The sequence below is a fragment of the Rosa rugosa genome, chromosome 3 (assembly GCF_958449725.1).
Source record: "Rosa rugosa chromosome 3, drRosRugo1.1, whole genome shotgun sequence".
Lineage (NCBI taxonomy): Eukaryota > Viridiplantae > Streptophyta > Magnoliopsida > Rosales > Rosaceae > Rosa > Rosa rugosa.
In genome coordinates, this window is record NC_084822.1 from 53,990,217 (window position 1) to 54,008,923 (window position 18,707).

General features: G+C 40.8%; 3 protein-coding genes across 3 annotated transcripts; 1 reads left to right on the forward strand and 2 right to left on the reverse strand.

The window, feature by feature from the left end:
* The first annotated feature begins 79 nt into the window (after positions 1-79).
* LOC133739633 (uncharacterized) lies at positions 80-4,268 on the forward strand. Its single transcript, XM_062167417.1, has 10 exons — positions 80-724; positions 814-905; positions 1,065-1,167; positions 1,309-1,571; positions 1,763-1,894; positions 2,166-2,288; positions 2,482-2,610; positions 3,269-3,486; positions 3,605-3,758; positions 3,856-4,268. Exons 1-10 carry the CDS (start codon positions 526-528, stop codon positions 4,072-4,074), a joined length of 1,632 nt encoding a protein of 543 aa, XP_062023401.1. The 5' UTR covers positions 80-525; the 3' UTR covers positions 4,075-4,268.
* A 50-nt stretch (positions 4,269-4,318) lies between these two features.
* On the reverse strand, positions 4,319-6,072 carry LOC133739635 (transcription factor MYB1-like). Its single transcript, XM_062167418.1, has 3 exons — positions 5,831-6,072; positions 5,224-5,353; positions 4,319-5,140 (listed from the first exon to the last, which is right to left on the reverse strand). The coding sequence occupies exons 1-3, from the start codon at positions 5,961-5,963 to the stop codon at positions 4,483-4,485; spliced, it is 921 nt and encodes a 306-aa protein (XP_062023402.1). The 5' UTR covers positions 5,964-6,072; the 3' UTR covers positions 4,319-4,482.
* A 1,375-nt stretch (positions 6,073-7,447) lies between these two features.
* Positions 7,448-10,489, reverse strand: LOC133739171 (replication protein A 32 kDa subunit A). Its single transcript, XM_062166904.1, has 10 exons — positions 10,140-10,489; positions 9,872-9,982; positions 9,669-9,766; positions 9,401-9,442; positions 9,217-9,294; positions 8,466-8,535; positions 8,237-8,341; positions 8,060-8,139; positions 7,818-7,886; positions 7,448-7,719 (listed from the first exon to the last, which is right to left on the reverse strand). Exons 1-10 carry the CDS (start codon positions 10,242-10,244, stop codon positions 7,644-7,646), a joined length of 834 nt encoding a protein of 277 aa, XP_062022888.1. The 5' UTR covers positions 10,245-10,489; the 3' UTR covers positions 7,448-7,643.
* Between the last annotated feature and the right edge of the window lie 8,218 nt (positions 10,490-18,707).

Here is an 18,707-nt window from a genome sequence, read left to right on the forward strand (position 1 = left end):
CCAAGCAAATCATAATACCCATCTTTAGCATCTCGTTGTCCTTAGTGGGGACCCGACTCTTTTAACCCGCCCAACTCGTTAAAACAAACACAACCTTTTGACCAACTGCTCGTGCTTCTGCCTCTTCAAAAATCAGGCCATTCCCGTTTCTCACTTTATTTTCCGGAAAACCGAAAAAAGTACTCAGATTCATAAACACAGCACATAATAGTTCAAAAAACTTGGATTCTTTTTCTGCCTCGAAACCTTTACATTCAGTGGTTCTCACAAACCCAATGAATCCAAATTGACCAAACCCATCTTCCAAAATCCACTCTTTGTCCGACTCTGACCTCTCTGCTTTCTTATCTTCGCTTTCCAATAAGGACTCCCATTCCTGCAAACGCATCCCACTCTTCTTTTTCGTTTCTGGGTTCTTGTAATTCTTCCTCCCCTGATTGGGTTTCATCAGTTTTGCTTCAAAGTTCAAACCTTTTTTCCCGCCCAGTAATCCATCATTGTATGTTGTGAGTGGAGTTTGTAGTAATGGGTGGAGTGGAAGTGATAAGGAGCAAGGGTTGTTCTAGATTGTCTGGTGGGTTATCTTCTCCGTTGCCTTCGTTTAAGGTTCAGAAAACTTTTGGGCCAATGTCTCCGGCAGCCAACTCTATTGGGTCAGAGACGGTCGTCCGATCAAACGCACCGTTTTCCGGGCTTGTTATATGCGTTACTGGTTTATCTAAAGGTAAGAAAAAAAGCAGCAAGCTTTGAATTGAAACTTGGTAAATTGTTGAGTATGTGGTAAATAGTTTGTGGTGGTTATTGATTTGGCAGAAGCGAGGAAACAAGTGATGGAAGCAACTGAGAGATTGGGAGGGCAGTATAGCCCTCACTTGCATCCCCAATGTACACATTTGGTGGTCCAAATATCCTTTCTTTTCGAAATTATGTTACTTGCAGCTGTTTTATGGGTTTGTTAATATGTGATTGGGGAGAAATTTGTCAATCTTCTTTGGTAGGATTGAGGGTTTATGATAGATTGATGTGCATTGCAAGGCTTGTGTGGATTCTTTAACAAGTGTTACAGCTTTGGTGGTCCCAAATTTGAGCATGCTCTGAAGCATGGATCGAGAAATGGCCTCTCTATTGTTACGATTGGGTGGTTTGTGGACAGTGTTAGGAAGAATGGTAAGTATGGTTTATCTTATATACTTATTGCCTGCATTGATTTGACGAATACTTTTAGAGGCTGAACTCTGTTTTATGTACATTTCATGTAAGAAATCCAAAAGCTTAGTATAAATCCAGTTGCGTTTTAACGGTTTGCAGTGAGGCTGAGTGAATCACTCTATAGTATCAAGAGTTTGGGACAGAATGGTATTCGTTTGGATGAGTTGAATAGGCTTGTTGGGTTTTCTGGTACGGAACATTCTTGTCTTCCTGTTGGTGCTCATGGAATCAAGCAGTTAAGCATGATTGAAGAACCACAATTTTCTGGAAGAGAGTCTAACTGTAACAGAAGTTCTGATTCTACTCTATCTGGTCACTCCATGTATGTCGACTTGGATATATCAGCTGAACTGAGGAACAAGGTAAAGTTGAATTTCTAGGCAAGATGTACTTTAGTATTTTTAAGAAACGGTTAGGACCTTGTTCTCTTCTCTAGCTAAAAAGAAAGATTTACAAGTGATATTATTATCCAATGTCAGACTAGATAAAAGTGACACCTTTGTGTTTGTAAAGTTTCTTTTAGTGTCTCAAAATCATTTCATCATCCTTGCAGGTTATTCAGGCTGCTAGTAGAGAGGGTGCCACATTCCTGGATCAATGGTTTGTTGGTTGCCGAGCCACTCATGTGGTGTGTGAAGGGTCTTCCAGCCGTAAATATCTTGGCCACTCTAGCAATATCGTTACAGTGAGACCTGCAAGCCATTCTTGTTTGTATTTTACTTTCAGTCAAAATTCTTGTGTTCGGCATATATTTGAATCAGGATCTAGACTGCACATGGTTTATTGGGGGTATATGTTGAGACTCGAAATAAATTTACACTATCAACTTTTTGATGCCCTATTATAATTTTGGCTGTCTTCATATTGTTTTTCCTAATGTCATGACCTGCAATTGTAAAGTTGCCCTGTATATTTCTTTTATGACAATAAAACTAATTTTGTTTCTGATGTGTCAGCCACTGTGGGTTTTGAAAACAGTCAAGGAGAAGTATGTGCAAAGGCTTGTGTATATGTCTGCAGACTTGGCCCGGCAAGTTGGTATGATACTTGAAGATTTGCAAAATGGCAATGCAGATGAGGTATTTTTCTACAAATTATTGTGTAAATGTCATGTTGGACTTCTTTTTATCTCTCTTCTGCCTCAAACCCTTGGTTTTTGCTGGGATGCAATGCTGAAGTGCTCTAAATGATATAATTTTTGTTTGTGTAGTAATATGAGTTTGGTTTTTCCAAGTTGTGCTGCTGGTAATATTCTTTTTCTTATTCTACCAGGAAACAACTGAGCAAAATGTCCCTGAAGATGCTCAGACTTACAGAAATATAGCAAACCTTGAGAAGAGGCAAAAGATTGTGAATTCTGCTAAAACTGGGGTTAGAAATCGCCGTGGTCTTCGAATGCAGGTAATGGTTAATTGTGTTGGGTTTCTATGGGTTATCAATCCGTGCTTCTTATCTAGTTTAGTATGATAAGTACTTAAGTTTTTGTTGTTTTCTCTGCTTGGGAGCGAACCATAGTTTTGTACTTTTGTTCAAGTTACAGAATTACTTTTTTTTTAAAGGAGTTACAGAATTACTTTATATCAGCTTAAATTTGAGTATAAGTGTACAACACATAAATGAGAAAATACAAGTTACTTGGTAAACTCAGCTGCTGTCTACAGTAAAGATTTTTTCTATGTCATTTTGGGACCTAGATTTTCAGATTATAAAACTGAGCCAATATTGACGATTATCTCATGTTTTTAGCTCTTTGTTAGATGACATGTAGTTGAAGGGTTTTGAATTTTGCTGACTCTTCCAGCTGGCATAGGTGACTTTTTAAGCTGATAAAGAAAATAGGTGTCTATGGTAGGTGTTTGAACTGCTTCATACCAGTAATGTAAGGTGAACAAATACAAGAAGACGATCAGTTTCCTGCTATTTAGTACCTTTCTGCTGGTGCATTAGAAGGATTTTTTTATAGTGCCTGCTCAATGTTAACAGCATCATTGAATACGTATTTTGCTATTATATACTTCACAGTGCAGCATTTAAGTTACGTTCTCTGTTGTTATGGCAGACCTGTCAAACCCCCATGCGTCCAATAACTCCTAGCAGCCTTCTGGATTCCATTTGCTGGTCAATTTCAGAGCCAACTTCGGCGGCGTCCATCTACACCGAGACTTTCAGTTCTGAAGATGTTGGTGAACATCAAACATCTGTATTCTTTGATGCAAAAGGTGATGGCAAGGAATCAGAGGCTTCATTTGCAAACTTAACTAGACCACTCAAGGAAAGGTAGTTGATTAGTCTCTGTCTTCCCATGCCCCACCTCCTTAAAGCAGACAATAATTCCCAAGATTTGTTTCACACGTATCTCACAGACCTCTTTTATGTAATTGTCGATTGTCCACAGTGAGAAATCGGAGCTGATATTTAAAAACCAGTTTCTTACCATCCTTTTCCCAATTGACCGATTTGCTGAGATGGGGCCATCCTCCAGAACGTTTTTCAGCAATGATGGGTTTACATGCTTGCAGGTGTTAGATCATATCTATGCATATTACCAGGTACAAATTGAGACACTCAGTTATTTTGCTGTAAACTTTTGAGTCATTGGTTTAATGGAGGGTCTCATACTCTCTCATCTGTCTTTTATTATTGCAGGAGAGCATGTCAGTCCACGAAATAGAGGCTGCAATTCACACAGACTCGAAGCACGCGGATCGGCTTCGATCAGTGTATGCAAGTAAAGAAACAGCACAACGCGGTTATGCAATTTTTAAACGGATCGACTTTCTAGGGAGTCGCAGAAGTTTTGAAATGTTGAAGCGTGTTAACGGAGACAACAACAGTAATGTATACGAGTTGTTAATCAGAGCCTAAGAAGTAAAATCATCTTACTATATCTATATCTCCATGGTAAATGCCTTCACCTCACATGTTTTCAAAGGAGAAAACTACCACAGCTAGTACTCAAATTATTTATAGGAGTGCGTGCTTTGTGTGCACAAGAAATTTTGAATGAGTTGGTACCCCTACATTATTATGCTTAAAGTCGAATCATTTGTTGATACATTGATTTCAGATAATGCATTTTACAACCTTAAACAGTTAAGAGAGGAGAATATTGGTTGGATATGGAGGCAGTTATTATTAGGTTTTATTCACACGGTATTAACTAAACATGAGCCGTACCTAGCTAGAACATAAATATAGCTAATTACTGGATCTAGCAGCTAATCATAGGAAGCACTGTAGGGCACACATGAGACCGTGCACCCTCAAAGCTAATTAACTCAACATGACATTTAGATCATTCCCAAGCCAATCCTCATCAGACTCCAGAAATGAAGCCAAGGACCCAAAATCAGCAGCTTGAATATTTTTGTCCATCATCTGCTTAGGTAGTACTAAAACCGGACTACCTTGATGCTCATCATCTCCATCAATGGCATTGTTCAGATTTGCAAAGTCACAGTCCAGTATTTTGCAGAAGTCCTCGTGATCGTCAGTGTTGAAATCCATCATAAAATTCGTTGGCGAACTTCCTAACTGATCATCACCATCGCTAGTAGTATTAGTAGTGGTTGCTGTAGATAGTGAAACATCTTCGCTGGAGATTCGTGAGTCGACAGAATTAACAGCCTTGACCAAGTCGTTGGTATTATTGATGGCCACATTATTAGAGAAGTCATCAAGGGTTCTATGAGGAAGTGGACTAGCTGCAGCAGTAGTACTAGTAGGTGGCCGTGGGGGAACGACAGTGCTGACCCTACTGCATTGCTGCTGCGGCTGCGCCTGGTCAGGGATTTGCTGGACAATGACATTATTGCATTTGGACTGAGATGAACTTTGAGCTTGTGCCATTTTCTTGGCTAAGTTGGAGTTCCAGTAATTCTTGATTTCATTGTCTGTTCGCCCGGGAAGTCTTCCTGCGATCAGAGACCATCTGCAAAATTCTGTTAATTATTTCTTCCTAAATTTCACCTTAACTACACTAATTAATTACAGAGAAAATAAACTAACGAGTACCTGTTGCCTAGGAGCTTATGGAGTCTGATGATTAGTTCTTCTTCATCATCTGAAATGCTGCCTCTCTTAATATCTGGTCTCAGATAGTTCATCCACCGAAGCCGGCAGCTCTTCCCACATCTCTTAAGACCTGCATATATCACCATCCATCATCATCAGAAATCTGCATTATATTGAAATATACACACACACAAACGTAACATTGTTCTTAATTTTCATTAGTTTGTTTACTAACTATTTAATTATATGCGTGGTTGATTAATTTATTACTAACTCATCATATAACGTACAGTCAACCTACTCTGGCCTCTCATCGATCCCCAGAATGAAGAAGCAGCAAATTGCCAGATCAAGTGGGGATGATGCAAACTTTGTTGTTGGATCTCTTTTTCCAAAAATGGTTGAAAACATAGCGTTTCTTGGGATCATTTCCATTTACATATAAAAGAAAATTTGCCATAAAAACTCTGAAAACCATTAATTAAAAGAGCTCTCTCTCTCTCTCTCTCTCTCTCTCTCTCTCTCTCTCTGAGATCACTTAAAACACAAGTAATGCCATAACAGGTAAGTAATAAAGAAGCTGATGGAAGCTGGGATTGTTTGTAACCTGTTTCTTTGGCAACATTGCTCCATTTGCCTTCACCGTGGTTCTTGATGTAATCCAAGAGCAATTTGTCTTCGGCTGCCATCCAAGCCCCTTTGTTGAGTCCATCCTTAGAACACCGAGGACCTCTACCCATCGTTCTTATTCTGAGCTAGTAGCTAGTAGCTAGTAGTAGTAATAGTAGTGAGCGATGAGTAATGAGGCAATTGGCACGAAAGCTAGTGTCTGGTTTTTATAGGTAAAAGCCTCTCTGAATCTCAATCTCCATTATTGTACGGTTAAATTTCCCATAAAAAATGTGCGTCACTATTTTCCCATAGAGATCTGAGCCGAGCATCCCACCTATTAAAAACAAACAAAGCGATTTACGCACTCCCTCTTAAAGAAATTCTCAACGTGATGCATGGGCCCAACAAAATATTTTCTAATAATCTGACCAAATCATAAGAAAGAATTATAATATTTCTCAACCACATTGTTACATACGTATCCTCGGTCTCATACTCTCATAGTCTCGTACTCTCATTTAATGAATGACAATTCCACTTTGTTTTTGCCCAAGAGAACGTGGTCCAGGACATTCACAAACCACTCCGCTCCACTCGTTTCATGAAAACTCTAGTTATTAAACAAACTAAGAGGCGGAATACATTTTATGAATGTGTATAATTACGTGGGCAGTTATTTCATAGAATATGAAGAAAATTGCTCTTGTGAATTGGTGTTTTTGTCCTTGTCGAATATTTCAGTTGAAAGATTTTTTAATATTTTAAGGATTAAAATTCTGTTTTGGTTGACAAACTATCTTCTCTTAATAATAATATAGATAAATGTGATATTTTAAATAATTATGCTTGAAATCTCATCGATTAAACAACTTAATACTTCTAATATCACGTAATAGAACACTTTAATAATTCGATTTTTTTCGGACAGTGAAGTGACTTGAATAATGTCAAGATAAGCATTTTCTATAACAAGGCGACGATCGAAAAGAGGTTTACAGCTGCAGCTGGTGTAAATTAGGGCGCGTAATTAGGGTTTAATCTAGATCACGTGCAAGTACGTTTAAAATAATATAATACTAGGTGAATTGAGAATTCAAAATGTGATTCTAATCTATCACCATCTTCGTCTGTACGTCGTAGTTTAACTTATGACGATTGTCATTCAACCACGTCCAAAGTTGAGCAGAAAGTTTGTTCCGGCCATGTTGACTTTCTAAAAGACCAAACCAACAAGCTTGTCCTTCAATAATTCTGGTTGAAAATTCGTTAGGTGCTGAAAGTTAGTGGGGGGCAGATAGCCTAAGACGGCGAGCAGTCATCTTTTCGGGTACGTACTTGAAAAATTTTTAGTCTCTGTGTGCATCATTTGAATTTTGAAGGCAGTGAGAAATTGAGAGTTCCGTTTTTGTGTTTTAGCTTGAAATTTAGGTGAACCAATGGTAGGGAAGATATCTTTGTTCTTAGATTTGTCACGTTTCCATGGCACCATGCGGGCTCGTTTTTAATGCAGGGAGCTACCTAGCCTCCTAGTTGCTTCCCGGTTTGAGGACCACAGCTTATCACTCGTACGTGCTTTTCTTTTTGTAGTAATAAATCATGAAAAGTACAGAAGTAGTTTGTGAATTCGAAATTATAACCATTTCGGGGGTCGAGGAAAATGTTTCGGTCTACAAAAACACTGAAGCAGCAAACTTTGACAGAGTAACAGTTTTACAGAGAATGTTAAACGAGAAATATACACCCAACAGTCATATGAGCATTTTCCAACAGCGGCATACAGTTGGTTTCGTGAAGAAGACTGGCCACGTCTAACATTTCTTGAAGTGAGAATCATCGATTGTGGAATATACTAGGCCTTCGTCATCAAGAGACTTGATACCAACCCTGTCACAGAAAAGTAAATTACAAGTATAAGCTACCTCACATGAATCATAGGTTTCTGTGTGTGTACACAGGTGTAAAGAGAGGGAGAGGAAGCGTACAAGATCTTGTCCATGGAGAGTTTTAGGCGCTGGGAAAGCTCTTCTGTCGATGTTCCGTTTGCACTCTCACTGCAATAAAAACCAGTAACAAGAGTCAACTTGGGGAGAAAACGCATGTTACACAACACAAGGCCAAGTGAAATAGCAGGTAAAACTCGTAACACCAAACATGGGGAGACACCCTATCTTACACTACACAAGGCAACACTAGCAAAACCCAAAAAGGAAACATGGTAACTCACATGCTTGAAGGCTGCGACAAATATTCAAGGATCAATTCAGGAGCGCTCATTCGTCCATCAATAGTAAGCTGCCCCGAGAACTACAAAAATTGAACCATTAATTGCACATGCTATGCAGGAATAGTTTGAAATGTAACTTGTCCTACTCATGTAACTGGTCCTACTCAGATAACGCACTTGGTTTGATGAGGCTGTCTGATATCCACTTGGCTCACTCTTCACAGGAGTGTACACAGATGATCCCATAGGCTGAGGTTGATTAACAGCATTTCCTTGGAGCTTCTACAAATGTAATAACACCATAAATAAAAGAACACAAGAGATACATAATATTTAAATTCATAATTGAGTGAATGAATGCATAAATCAAGGTAATTGTCTCACTACTTCAAATTAGTATAGATACCTGTAACTGTAAATGGTTATATATGCACTCAATGTAGTGGAAGGCAACTTCATCAAAGTTCTTCACAGGCCTGCAACACAAACCAAATTTGAATCATATACTATTGACTAGTTTAGTTATAGGAATGCAGTATTGACAAGCATGACACGGAGCACACACTTTTTCAATAAAGGTATCCAAAAGAAATACAAGTTTATCTTCATGCAGTGAATCAAAAAGACTAATTTCTACATAGATAAAAACATTCTCCAACATGCTGCATCACAAAAGAACATAAACCGAGTATATCTAAATTCAACATCTTTTTGCCACAAAATTTATCTAATATCCAACATATTTAACAGGACAATATTTTAAGATTTCTACAGAACTTAGGGAAAGGGGGAAAACCTGTAAACAAGTTAATAGAATTGTTAAGCCATATTGAAACCATTGAAACAAGTTTTCCTCGACTTTCCATAATGAAACCATTGAAACAAACAAATCAGATACAATATTTTTGTTCATGTGTCTGTGCGAACCATGCCCCTGTGTCTACTATGTGCAGATATATAAATATATGTGTGTGTGTGTGGCACCTATTTTAATGGCACAGTTCTACTTCCAATTGACAATTTGACATTAGTCATATGCATGGTGAAAGCTATTTGGCCCAGTACAATAAGAGGGGTGAAGCATTAGATATTAAATCCAATTGGAAACCTCCAGACATGAGCATTACTGAAAGAATACAGATTCTATATATTCATACCTCACAGAGAATGCAACTATCTGTCGAACACCTTGAAAGGCTTTCAGATGTCCATTGACACGAACATACATTCCATCTCTATAGCAAAGTGGATTAGAATTGACATATAAGAATCTCATTATGTCTTTGGTGTTACAAAACATCTATAAGAGTGCTCATAATCTCAATGGAAATTGAAACTTACTGTATTTCCTCCATTTCTTGTGAGTCAAAATTCTCATTGACCCTATTAAACAAATAACACACAGAGTTCAACTGATTTTGCAGAAAAGCAGGAAGAATGCATGACTTAAAGATTAAAACCTAGCCAACCCATTACCAAGATACCAATTCTCAAAATTGAAAACACGGTTCTAGCTTCTATTGGTAAATTGTGCATCACATTGTGCACTAAATATCTAAACAAACTCTTCAAAAGCTCTAGTATCCAACTATAAAAATGCAAAAATTACCATCTCCGGCATTTGATTCGCCCCGTTCCATCATCGACAGTAATGGAAACATCAGTGGTCTTCTCGGTTTTCTCAAAGACCATCCCAACCACAGATACCTAAACCAAACACGTATCAGAAATCCAGCAATCACATCACAATTACTACTGACAAAAAAAAAAAAAAAAACTTTTAAATTAGAGAAAAATGAAAAAGGTTAATACATTGGCCACATCAGCACCGCCGATCACAAAGTTTGATTTCTCATCACCAGACTGATAAGCCTCGCTTATCTGCTTCACCGTCACAGGAACCAGTCCGTGACTTTCACGACTCTGCAACACAATCAAAACCAACCACGCGCCGAATTAAACCGAAACCCTAATTACAGTGAAATAGCCCTAAATCATAGCCGATCTGTAAATTCACTTTCGCTACAGTTACTCTAGGGCTTAATAGTTGCAGATGAGAGAGAAGGAAGAGATGTTTTACCCTAGCAGCGGAGGGATTGGAATCGCCGTGTTGAGTGGCCTGAGAAGACATGAACCCGCCGCCGCCGAAGGCGGAGGTGGCGTCGAATTGGCTGCCTGAGAACATTTCTGAAACCCTTGGAGAGAGAAATCAATCTGATCTAGAGAGAGAGAGTGAAAGTGGCGGGGTATGAGGTCTGAGATAAAACTGTGGTATTTATATGAGGTATATAGGGATTAAATTGTCTTCCCGCCAAGGTCGTTTCAATATTCCCGCTCAATCTTCATCTCTTTCCTTCCACGGTTTTATGCCTTTGTGGTCCGACTCCGGCCCCTCGGGTCGGATCCGAACGGAAGTCAAAGATCCGAATTTATTTGTTTATGACTCTCTTTTTTTTTTTCTTGAATAAATTTGTTTATGACTTCATACTTCGTAGTTTGCCTCAGAAATTTGAATTTTTTGGATTTTTCGAACCAATGAGGTTTTGTTGGATACAAATATCTTAATCGCTGGATTTTTTTTTTTTTGAATAATTAATCGCTGGATTTAGCTGAGAAATAATAAAAAATTAAGGTGGACAAATTTCATATTAATTGTATAAATCAAACAATTTATTCAACTTTTCAGCAGATTGAGTTAAATTATGACATGAGATAATAATTTCAACTAAATCTCTCAGACTCAATGAACATGTGGGTGGAGTTTAATTATATTAATAATATATATGAATTTTTTTTTTTATGAGAAAGACGACAAAGCTATATTAATTGAAACTGAGGAGTACATGGAGCAATAAAAACGCATCGAAAGAAAAATAATAAAGCATAACAAGATGCACAAACGCATCTATAATGAAGAAAAAATACTAAAATATAACAAGATGCACAAACGCATATAGAGTAAAGGGTAACCAAGACGTGACTTGATACCAAAAAAATTTAGTATCGCTGCACTGCATATGTCATGAGAGCAGTGTAAATGTAGTAGTATACGTAGCCGTAACTGTAACCGTAACCGTAACCGATGATAGAATCACCTAAGATAGGTGATTCGCTCACCAAGAGTTCGAAAGTGACCGGAGATGTCAAAAACTCGAATATCAGTAGACGAACTCCCAAGAACCAGAACTAATACCAGCACAAAAGGAGCATTTGTCTCGGATCCAAGATCCGAATTTGGGTACGACTTGGGTCCCAAATTCGGACCCAAATCCTTCCCGAATCCAAATCCCAAATTTGGGTAAGATTTAAATATAAAAATTTACCGAGCACGGAATAGTCTCTGGACCTAGGAAGCCTTTGAAAACACCGTGTGATTGACAAATCAAAAAATATATATAAAAATTTACCATTACCATACTTGAAAGTAAAAGCATATTCTTATAATTTTCACTCGTGTTTTAATTTTGACCAGTAATTGCCTTCCAAAATTTACTTTTCAGTTTTTGGTGGATGCATGTACTTATTCATTGGGGCATATCAGCATATGTAATTAAGTTTTGAAAAAATGTTGGGAAGTTGGGGGGTGGGGTGGGGTGGGGTGGGGTGGGCGGCGGCATCTGGACCCCTTCAATTATCACAGTAGTTATGTCACTATCTGTTCCATTTACTTTATACATTCCATGTGTTGATTTGCTATAAAAGAGCGCATACCTTGCCTCTTTGAAGATTAAGAAGCCAATAAAATTTTATCGATGATCTTGTCGTCCTTTATGTTCTCATCACTTTAGAATCACTAGTTACAAGATATAAGCTTTGTCAACTCTGTCAATGGAAGGGTATATTACCTCGCTTTGACATTTAAAAAAAAAAAAAAAGGATCAAGTGCAAATGCCAGTAAGCCTTCATTTATAAAATTGTTGAATACAATTAAGGGAGATATAATGCTTAAATCTCAGGTTACAATAAGTATAAACTAGTCATTCTCCATACACGCTTTGCATGTGCAAGTATTTTTTTTTTTTTTGAAATAAAAAAGAAAACTGCCATTACATAGAGAAGATAATGGGAGTAAAAAGTGGGTTGTGGATTTTTTATTTTTTTTTATAATAAAAATATATTTTGTAAATGTCATAATTGTCATTGTGATTTAATTAATTCTCAAAGTTTTTTAATCTTCTAAGGTCATTTCTGTCAAATTTTTTTATTTTGGCTAACAAACTCTCCTCTCTTAATAATAGTATAGATAATAGTAGAATTTTCCATTAAAAATATGTATTCAAACATGGACCAACTAACAAAGAGTGGATATATAACATTGTTGTTATAGCCAATTTTGAACTCTCTTCAGTTGAAGATCGAAAGTCAAAAAAATGTATAGAGACTGGTTTACTACTTAAAGAATGCCAAATTGCATGTCTCGACTCTCGAGTGATTAAGTTATCTCATAGAATTGTTAAGTTCAATATTAATGGATCTTAGTAGTTGTCTTCGCTCGATATACAAATGAATGATTTGATATAGAAACTGAGATAATATAGCGTGCACGTGTTTTCTCTCTATCTGAATGTGTTTTTTAAAGAAATCAGGTGATACTAGTGTTTTGGAGGCATACAACACGGGGCACAAGTCCCACCCTTAATTATAAATGACAGGGTTTGGTCACTATTTGAAAACATACTGCTCGTCCCCTAAAGTAACTACATGATGTAAAGAGTAAGTCATCCTAACTCATTGGTAGGGAGTTTCTATTTATACCTCCAAAATTTGCAATTAGATCTCCTTCAATTTACTTTTACAAATAACCAATTTGCTATCTATACCTCCCTAATTTTCCCACAATGCCTATCGTTCAATAAAATTAGGGTTGGGCACGGTCCCAGACCGGCATCACTTTTACAGGGACCGGGACCGGGACCGGGACCAGCGGAGGTACTTCGGGCCGGACTTGCAAATGCAGAGAACAGGGATCAGCCTAAACCCGGACCGGCACAAAACGGGCTGGTTTATCTTGGCTTTTGGTTCCTTCTCCTTCTTCTTCTTATTCTTCTCCTTCTTCTTCTTTCTTCCTCCTCTGAAAAAAAAACCCACCATTAACAAAGACTCAACCTTTAAAACCAACCCACCATTACCCGACTCAACCTTTACATCACACCCAACACCCAAAGACTCAACCTTTACGTAGTTTCCTCACCTGATGACGCGCCCAATCACCCAATCCCCGTCACTCTCATCCCCTCAGCCACCGCAGCCCCACCGCATCCACCTCCTCGTCCCACTCGTCGGCGCCGCAAAATCACCTGCAACCGTTGAAGCTCGTGGCTGAGGACGCGAGGAGGAAAATAGACAACGGGGATGGGGTCTTTAGTTTTTGGAGGAGAAGCAAAGTTGGGGACTTGGGGTTGACTGGCTGAAGAGAAAGAAGAAGAAGAAGAGTTGGGGATTGTTGGTGCAGAAAAATTCCGTAAAGGAGTTTGACTCACCAATGAATGCAGACTGGAGCGGGAACTGACCAGGATTGATCGAGAAGCTTCCTTGGAGCGTTGACTCGAAGTTTGACTGTCGGTTCGAGGAGGGGGGTACCTGCAGAAAACCCTCCGATGCCTAAGTCAGTACGTTTCTTAGTGGTGAAGTAGAGAGAATTGGAATTCGATGTTTTACCTTGACGTCGAGCCGCCTATTTATAGATGTATTTCGGCGTGGACTGCAAGTTTAAGTAAACTTGCACAGCAAGTTGTGGTAACTTGAGCGGCACACCGCCATTAAGACCATATTTATTTCTGCAATAACCGTCACTTATTGGCGACCATGATTATCATACTAAATGTCGCATTTATCGTCGCTGTTACGGCTACATTAACTGTTGTATTTACTGCTGTCATTACTTCTCGTTAATTGCCTTGATTGTAGGGTCAGATTCGTTGACCACCCCCACAATGCCCCCAAATTTTCTCTTTGGACGGGCACCCATCCGAAGAGAAAATTTCCAAAAGCTGGAACTTCGAAAATAGGCTACCTGAGCTTTTCCTTTGGGCACCCATTTGAGAAGGAATCCAAGATGAGGTCCCCTAGATCCACACCAAGCCCTCACTGTACCATTCTTGGCCCAACTCTGCTTCTAAGATCAAATCTGGTCTTCCACCTTCGGGCCTGAACCAATTTTTTTTTTTTTTTTGGGCGAGTCGAGTACGACCGGGATTCAACTTGGTCTGACCCGGATCGAAATGTTCAGTTCCTTCTTGCTTTCCGGATTCCCCTGCAGTTCGATTTCATCCCTGATTTTTCTCAATTTGGTCCGAATTCTTCTGGGTTCTCTTCGCATCAAAGGTATCGTCATCACATTCCTATAAATGGAGCCTCAAAAATTGGCTTTGAACCAAAACAATTGTTCTTGCTCCCCATCGGTGCCGTCGCACCTCCTTGGCTCGCCTACATTCGGACTGATCCCAGGCCCGCGCCTTCTTGCCTCGTCGCCGCGCAACCGCTTCAGCCCCCAGCGCTACGCCGCTTGGCCCCAGCACCACGTTGCCCAACCTCCAGCCCCGTGCGACCCGGCCACGGCCTCAGCACCGTTCGACCCATCCTCGGTGTGCAGCAGTCCCCCGTCGCCCCAGGCCCTTGCCGGTGATCCTGAGTTTCGCCGGCGAATCCCCCGCCGTCCAGCCTCCCTCGCCGATCCGTGCCCCCTTGCTCGGACCCGACCTGGTACCCACTACATTCTCTCCTTCCTTTTTGTTTTTGTCTGTTGTTTGCTCCTTTTTTCTTCTGCTGCTTCCCTTTGTTTTATTTTATTATCTTATGATATATATATATATATATATATATATGTATCTATACATTGATATTTTTTTTTTGTTGACCTTCCCTTCTTCCTCTAGTCCCGTTGACCACGACCTCTCTTGCTCTGAGGTTTCATCCTTCTAATCCCACAGCTAGAAGAATTCCATCGCTACTTGGGTTTTTACTTTTTCACTTATCCTTTCGCAGATTCGTCCCCTTGTACCCTCATGGCTCGAATCAAAACTACCGACTTAACGAAGAGTCAACGGACAAACGCAGAGTCAACTACTGAACCTACGCCTTGGCGGCCGGAAAATCACATCCTGGAGAAATATGCCGAGGTGTTCTCCTTGCCGCCTGGAGTTAAGCTTTCGGTGATTCCTGCGGATGCGGACATCTATACCAGCAGAAACATCCCCGAAGATGCCTTGATATTGGCCCCTGAGCAGCTGCGGTATATTCGATTCCCCATTCACCCTCTTTTCCAGCTTATGTGGGCCGTTCTTGGAGTACACCCATTTAAGCTTACCCCAAACTCCTATCTCCTCTTGTCGGCCTTCTTGATCATGGGTTGGAAATGGGAAGTTTCATTGGGATTATCCGACTTTCTTTATCTCTATAACTGCTCCAGGGTGATTAAGTTCCGATTTTAACTTCACCCCCTTTCCAAAGATGAAGGCATTCGTGGTTTCCAATAATTGTCAAGGATGAAAATCTAGGGCTCTGATGATTACCGGCGGTTAGCGCTCTCTCGAATTGGACCTCCTTCCCCCGAAGGCTTTTGCGGATGATCTTGGTAAGTGCCTAGATCTTGTTTCCTTTTCATTGTACTGCTTATCCACATACTAACTTTGACCGCTCGCCGTGCAGCTTACAAACCTTCCCAAGCGAAGGCCAAAATTCCACCGAACCGTGTAGAGTGGCTGGAGCGACACCTCGTTGGTCACGGATGGTATCCTTCTCAATTTGTGACTCGCGGGAATCTCCTTGACATGACATCCAGCCGCCCTTCAACTTTATTCGGCCGCTATCAAAGCCATGTGGTTGGTACAAGGTCAAGGGCAGCCTTAGCGTTCTCTGTTGCGAAGATAGAAAGCCACTTCTACTGGACCGACCTCAGTGAATCCCTGTTTGCTGAATACCTTGAGGCTAAGGGTGCCTTCAAACCAATCGTTCCCTGCTCAGAAATTTCGATAGCGAAGGAAGAAGATGACAGTGTGAACTCCGAAGGATTCGAGGATAACCCTGAGAGCGATGAAACTGATGAGGGAAGGTCGTTCCTCGTCGTGAGGGAACTCCCTCAAATGATTCCTCCTCCTCGAAAGAAGCAAAAGGTTGTGGAGGTCTCTGCTAGTGACGACTCATCTCGTGCATCGCCTACTCAATTAGCTTCGCACTCTTCTTCTCGTGGTGGTTCGCCCTCCTCGACGTCCCTGAGGGATATTACCACTGATGTTGCTCCCTCGAGGACCCATGTGCCCCCGACAAGCACCCCTTCACCCTTGTCGGGTCCATCCTCTTCCATGCAACCGCCTCCTCCTACAGCTCTGGAATTGCGATTTAAGAAACGAGATAGCTCTTTTGTCATGGCTGGTGAATCCTTAGATTCCAACGGCTTGGCGACGTCAGCCATTGCCGGCGCCTTGGCGTCATCGAACCCTAGATCGGGCAGGCCTCCCAAGAGCGCTATAGAGTTCTATGACGACCTATGCTCCTTCCAGCTTGATGTAAGTACCGCTTCCCTTTTTTAAAAAAAATTTATTCATGTACGGTTTTTATTCACGTATGCATGCGTTGATCCCATCTTTCTTTCCGCTTGTGCAGGCCCTCATGGCATCTCATCGTTTTTTGCCCAGTATCAACGCTCTTCATTCCAGGCAGCAACAACGCATTGAGAAGGCTGACCAAGAGCTAAAATCCAAGGAGAAGGAACTAAACGACCAAATGGAGTCAATGACGCAGCTGAGTCTCATCCTCGAGGACCGAAATCCCGAGGTAGTGAAGTTAAAAACTGACTTGGCTTTGGTCACTCGAAGCAAGGACGAAGAGTTTGAAAAGGGTGTCGCCAAAATGAAGCGCGTGTCCGCCAAACATTTCCGACTCGGATGGAACCAGGCTTTAACTAAGGAGGATGATAGATGCTACGTAAGGCCCGACGAATTTGATTGCTTTTATGGGTTTGCCCCCAGGGACTACTCTCCCATTCGTGGTATGCTACCAGGGGATGCTCCTTCGTCGGCGTCGAATGCTTCTGAGGGGCCTGGCGGAGAAGACGAAGTATCATCCCTTCCTTGCTCCAAATAAGTGTTGGAGATAGCACATTACGTTTCATTTTCACTTTCCTCGAATCCATAGGGTTTTTATTCGGTATTTTCTAAATGTGGCTTTGTGTATTTCCCTCCTTGTTGAGTTGATTTCATCCAATAAATTGTCTCAATATTTCAATAAAACTGCCATAATTCCCTTGATTGTAATCTCGCCCCCATAGATTTTGTTTACATTATCCCCCATGGTATAATGATGAATGCAGAATCTCCACCTTAAATTATGATATCCTTGATTCGATACTGATGTCTGAAAGATACTTGACTGTTGATTTCTCGCCACCTCATATGCGAATATTGCCTTTTTAAATGCTAATATCCATCTCATAATAAGGTTATCACTTTGCTGATTCTGGATTTCAATTCTGAATCTTCAAATCTCCATATTCTACTTATAAATAGCTATGTATCTGTCCTGATTTGAACATCATCTTCTTCGTACCTTTCTGGAATCTCCCTTCCGTCTCCATGGCTCCACAAAAGAGACAAATCCGTATCGTTTTCAACTCTCCCGTAGGGCGTAGCAAACAGATCTTTGGTGCTGAGGAACGCACTCCTGACCGTCAAGCTCCTATTACGATTTCATCTGACAGGTTTCTCTCTTTTCCTACTTTACTTCTCTCTTATTTCTTTTATTATAGGCATGGGTAGTCTATTAAAGTTTTATCCTTCTGTCCAGGTCCTCCAAACACTCAGGGGGATTCTCATCTGATCTCGACACTCGCCAGTTCCTCGAAGATGTATTGAATTACCCTGCAGATGCTGAGGCGAGTCTTCCTCGCTCTCCAAGAGCTCGTGCCGGTCCTAGTCGCCCTCGTCGTCGGAGCATGAGTACTGACAGGGGAACAAGTCCCGAATCTCATCGCCTCTGAACTTTGAGAGAGGAATCCTTCGTACTACAGGACTCGCTCGAGCATGCCTTGTCAGAGGCGCGCAATCTGAAGGCGGAGGTCCACAACTTGTCAATGGAGCTTCAACGCTCGAGGGACCATGCGGAGTGCCTGAAAGTAGAGCTCCGCGAATGTTATCGACGAGAAAGGTTTCTGGACGAGGTCCGCGTTCAAAGTTGTGAAGATGGATATCGCGATGCCATCACCGAATACCGACAACGCATGATACTGAACTTCCCCGGGATAGATGAGTCCCTTTTGCCTTACTACGTGGGCTCCGACGGCACCTCCCAAAATTGAAGTTTTCCTTCGAATTTTCATTCGTTTCAGCATTATGTTCATGTAATAAAGGTCACGTGGGAGGTGACCGTTTCTAGCTGCTTCTGATGTCTCTTTCAATTCTAGCCTCGAGTGTTCCTTGTTCTCGATGATTGAATAAATAAATAAAAACACATTTTATTTTACTATAACAACGCTATAGCCTGACCTTCTTACTCGTTCAACATTGAGCGAAGTAGGCAAAGTCTCGATGTTGGTGTGGGCGTCTACTCGCCAAGGATGCCTCGATGTCGGTGTCTATTTCGACAAGGGTGCCTCGACGAGGGTGCCACGTCGTCGGCATAAGCGCCTCGATGTTGGAGTCTATTTCGACAAGGA

Bases quoted from the DNA above. Each gene is read 5' to 3' on its own strand.
- LOC133739171 (XM_062166904.1), bottom strand. From the start codon at position 10,244: ATGTTCTCAGGCAGCCAATTCGACGCCACCTCCGCCTTCGGCGGCGGC. The intron at 9,443-9,668 runs GTAATTTTTGCA...TTTGTTTAATAG, and splicing joins CGAATCAAATGCCGGAGATG to GGTCAATGAGAATTTTGACT. The intron at 8,140-8,236 runs GTGCGTTATCTG...CAATTTTTGTAG, and splicing joins AGACAGCCTCATCAAACCAA to TTCTCGGGGCAGCTTACTAT.
- LOC133739635 (XM_062167418.1), bottom strand. From the start codon at position 5,963: ATGGGTAGAGGTCCTCGGTGTTCTAAGGATGGACTCAACAAAGGGGCT. The intron at 5,354-5,830 runs GTTACAAACAAT...TGATATATGCAG, and splicing joins CAATGTTGCCAAAGAAACAG to GTCTTAAGAGATGTGGGAAG. The intron at 5,141-5,223 runs GTACTCGTTAGT...AGAATTTTGCAG, and splicing joins CATAAGCTCCTAGGCAACAG to ATGGTCTCTGATCGCAGGAA.
- LOC133739633 (XM_062167417.1), top strand. From the start codon at position 526: ATGGGTGGAGTGGAAGTGATAAGGAGCAAGGGTTGTTCTAGATTGTCT. The intron at 1,895-2,165 runs GTGAGACCTGCA...CTGATGTGTCAG, and splicing joins ACTCTAGCAATATCGTTACA to CCACTGTGGGTTTTGAAAAC. The intron at 2,611-3,268 runs GTAATGGTTAAT...TTGTTATGGCAG, and splicing joins GCCGTGGTCTTCGAATGCAG to ACCTGTCAAACCCCCATGCG.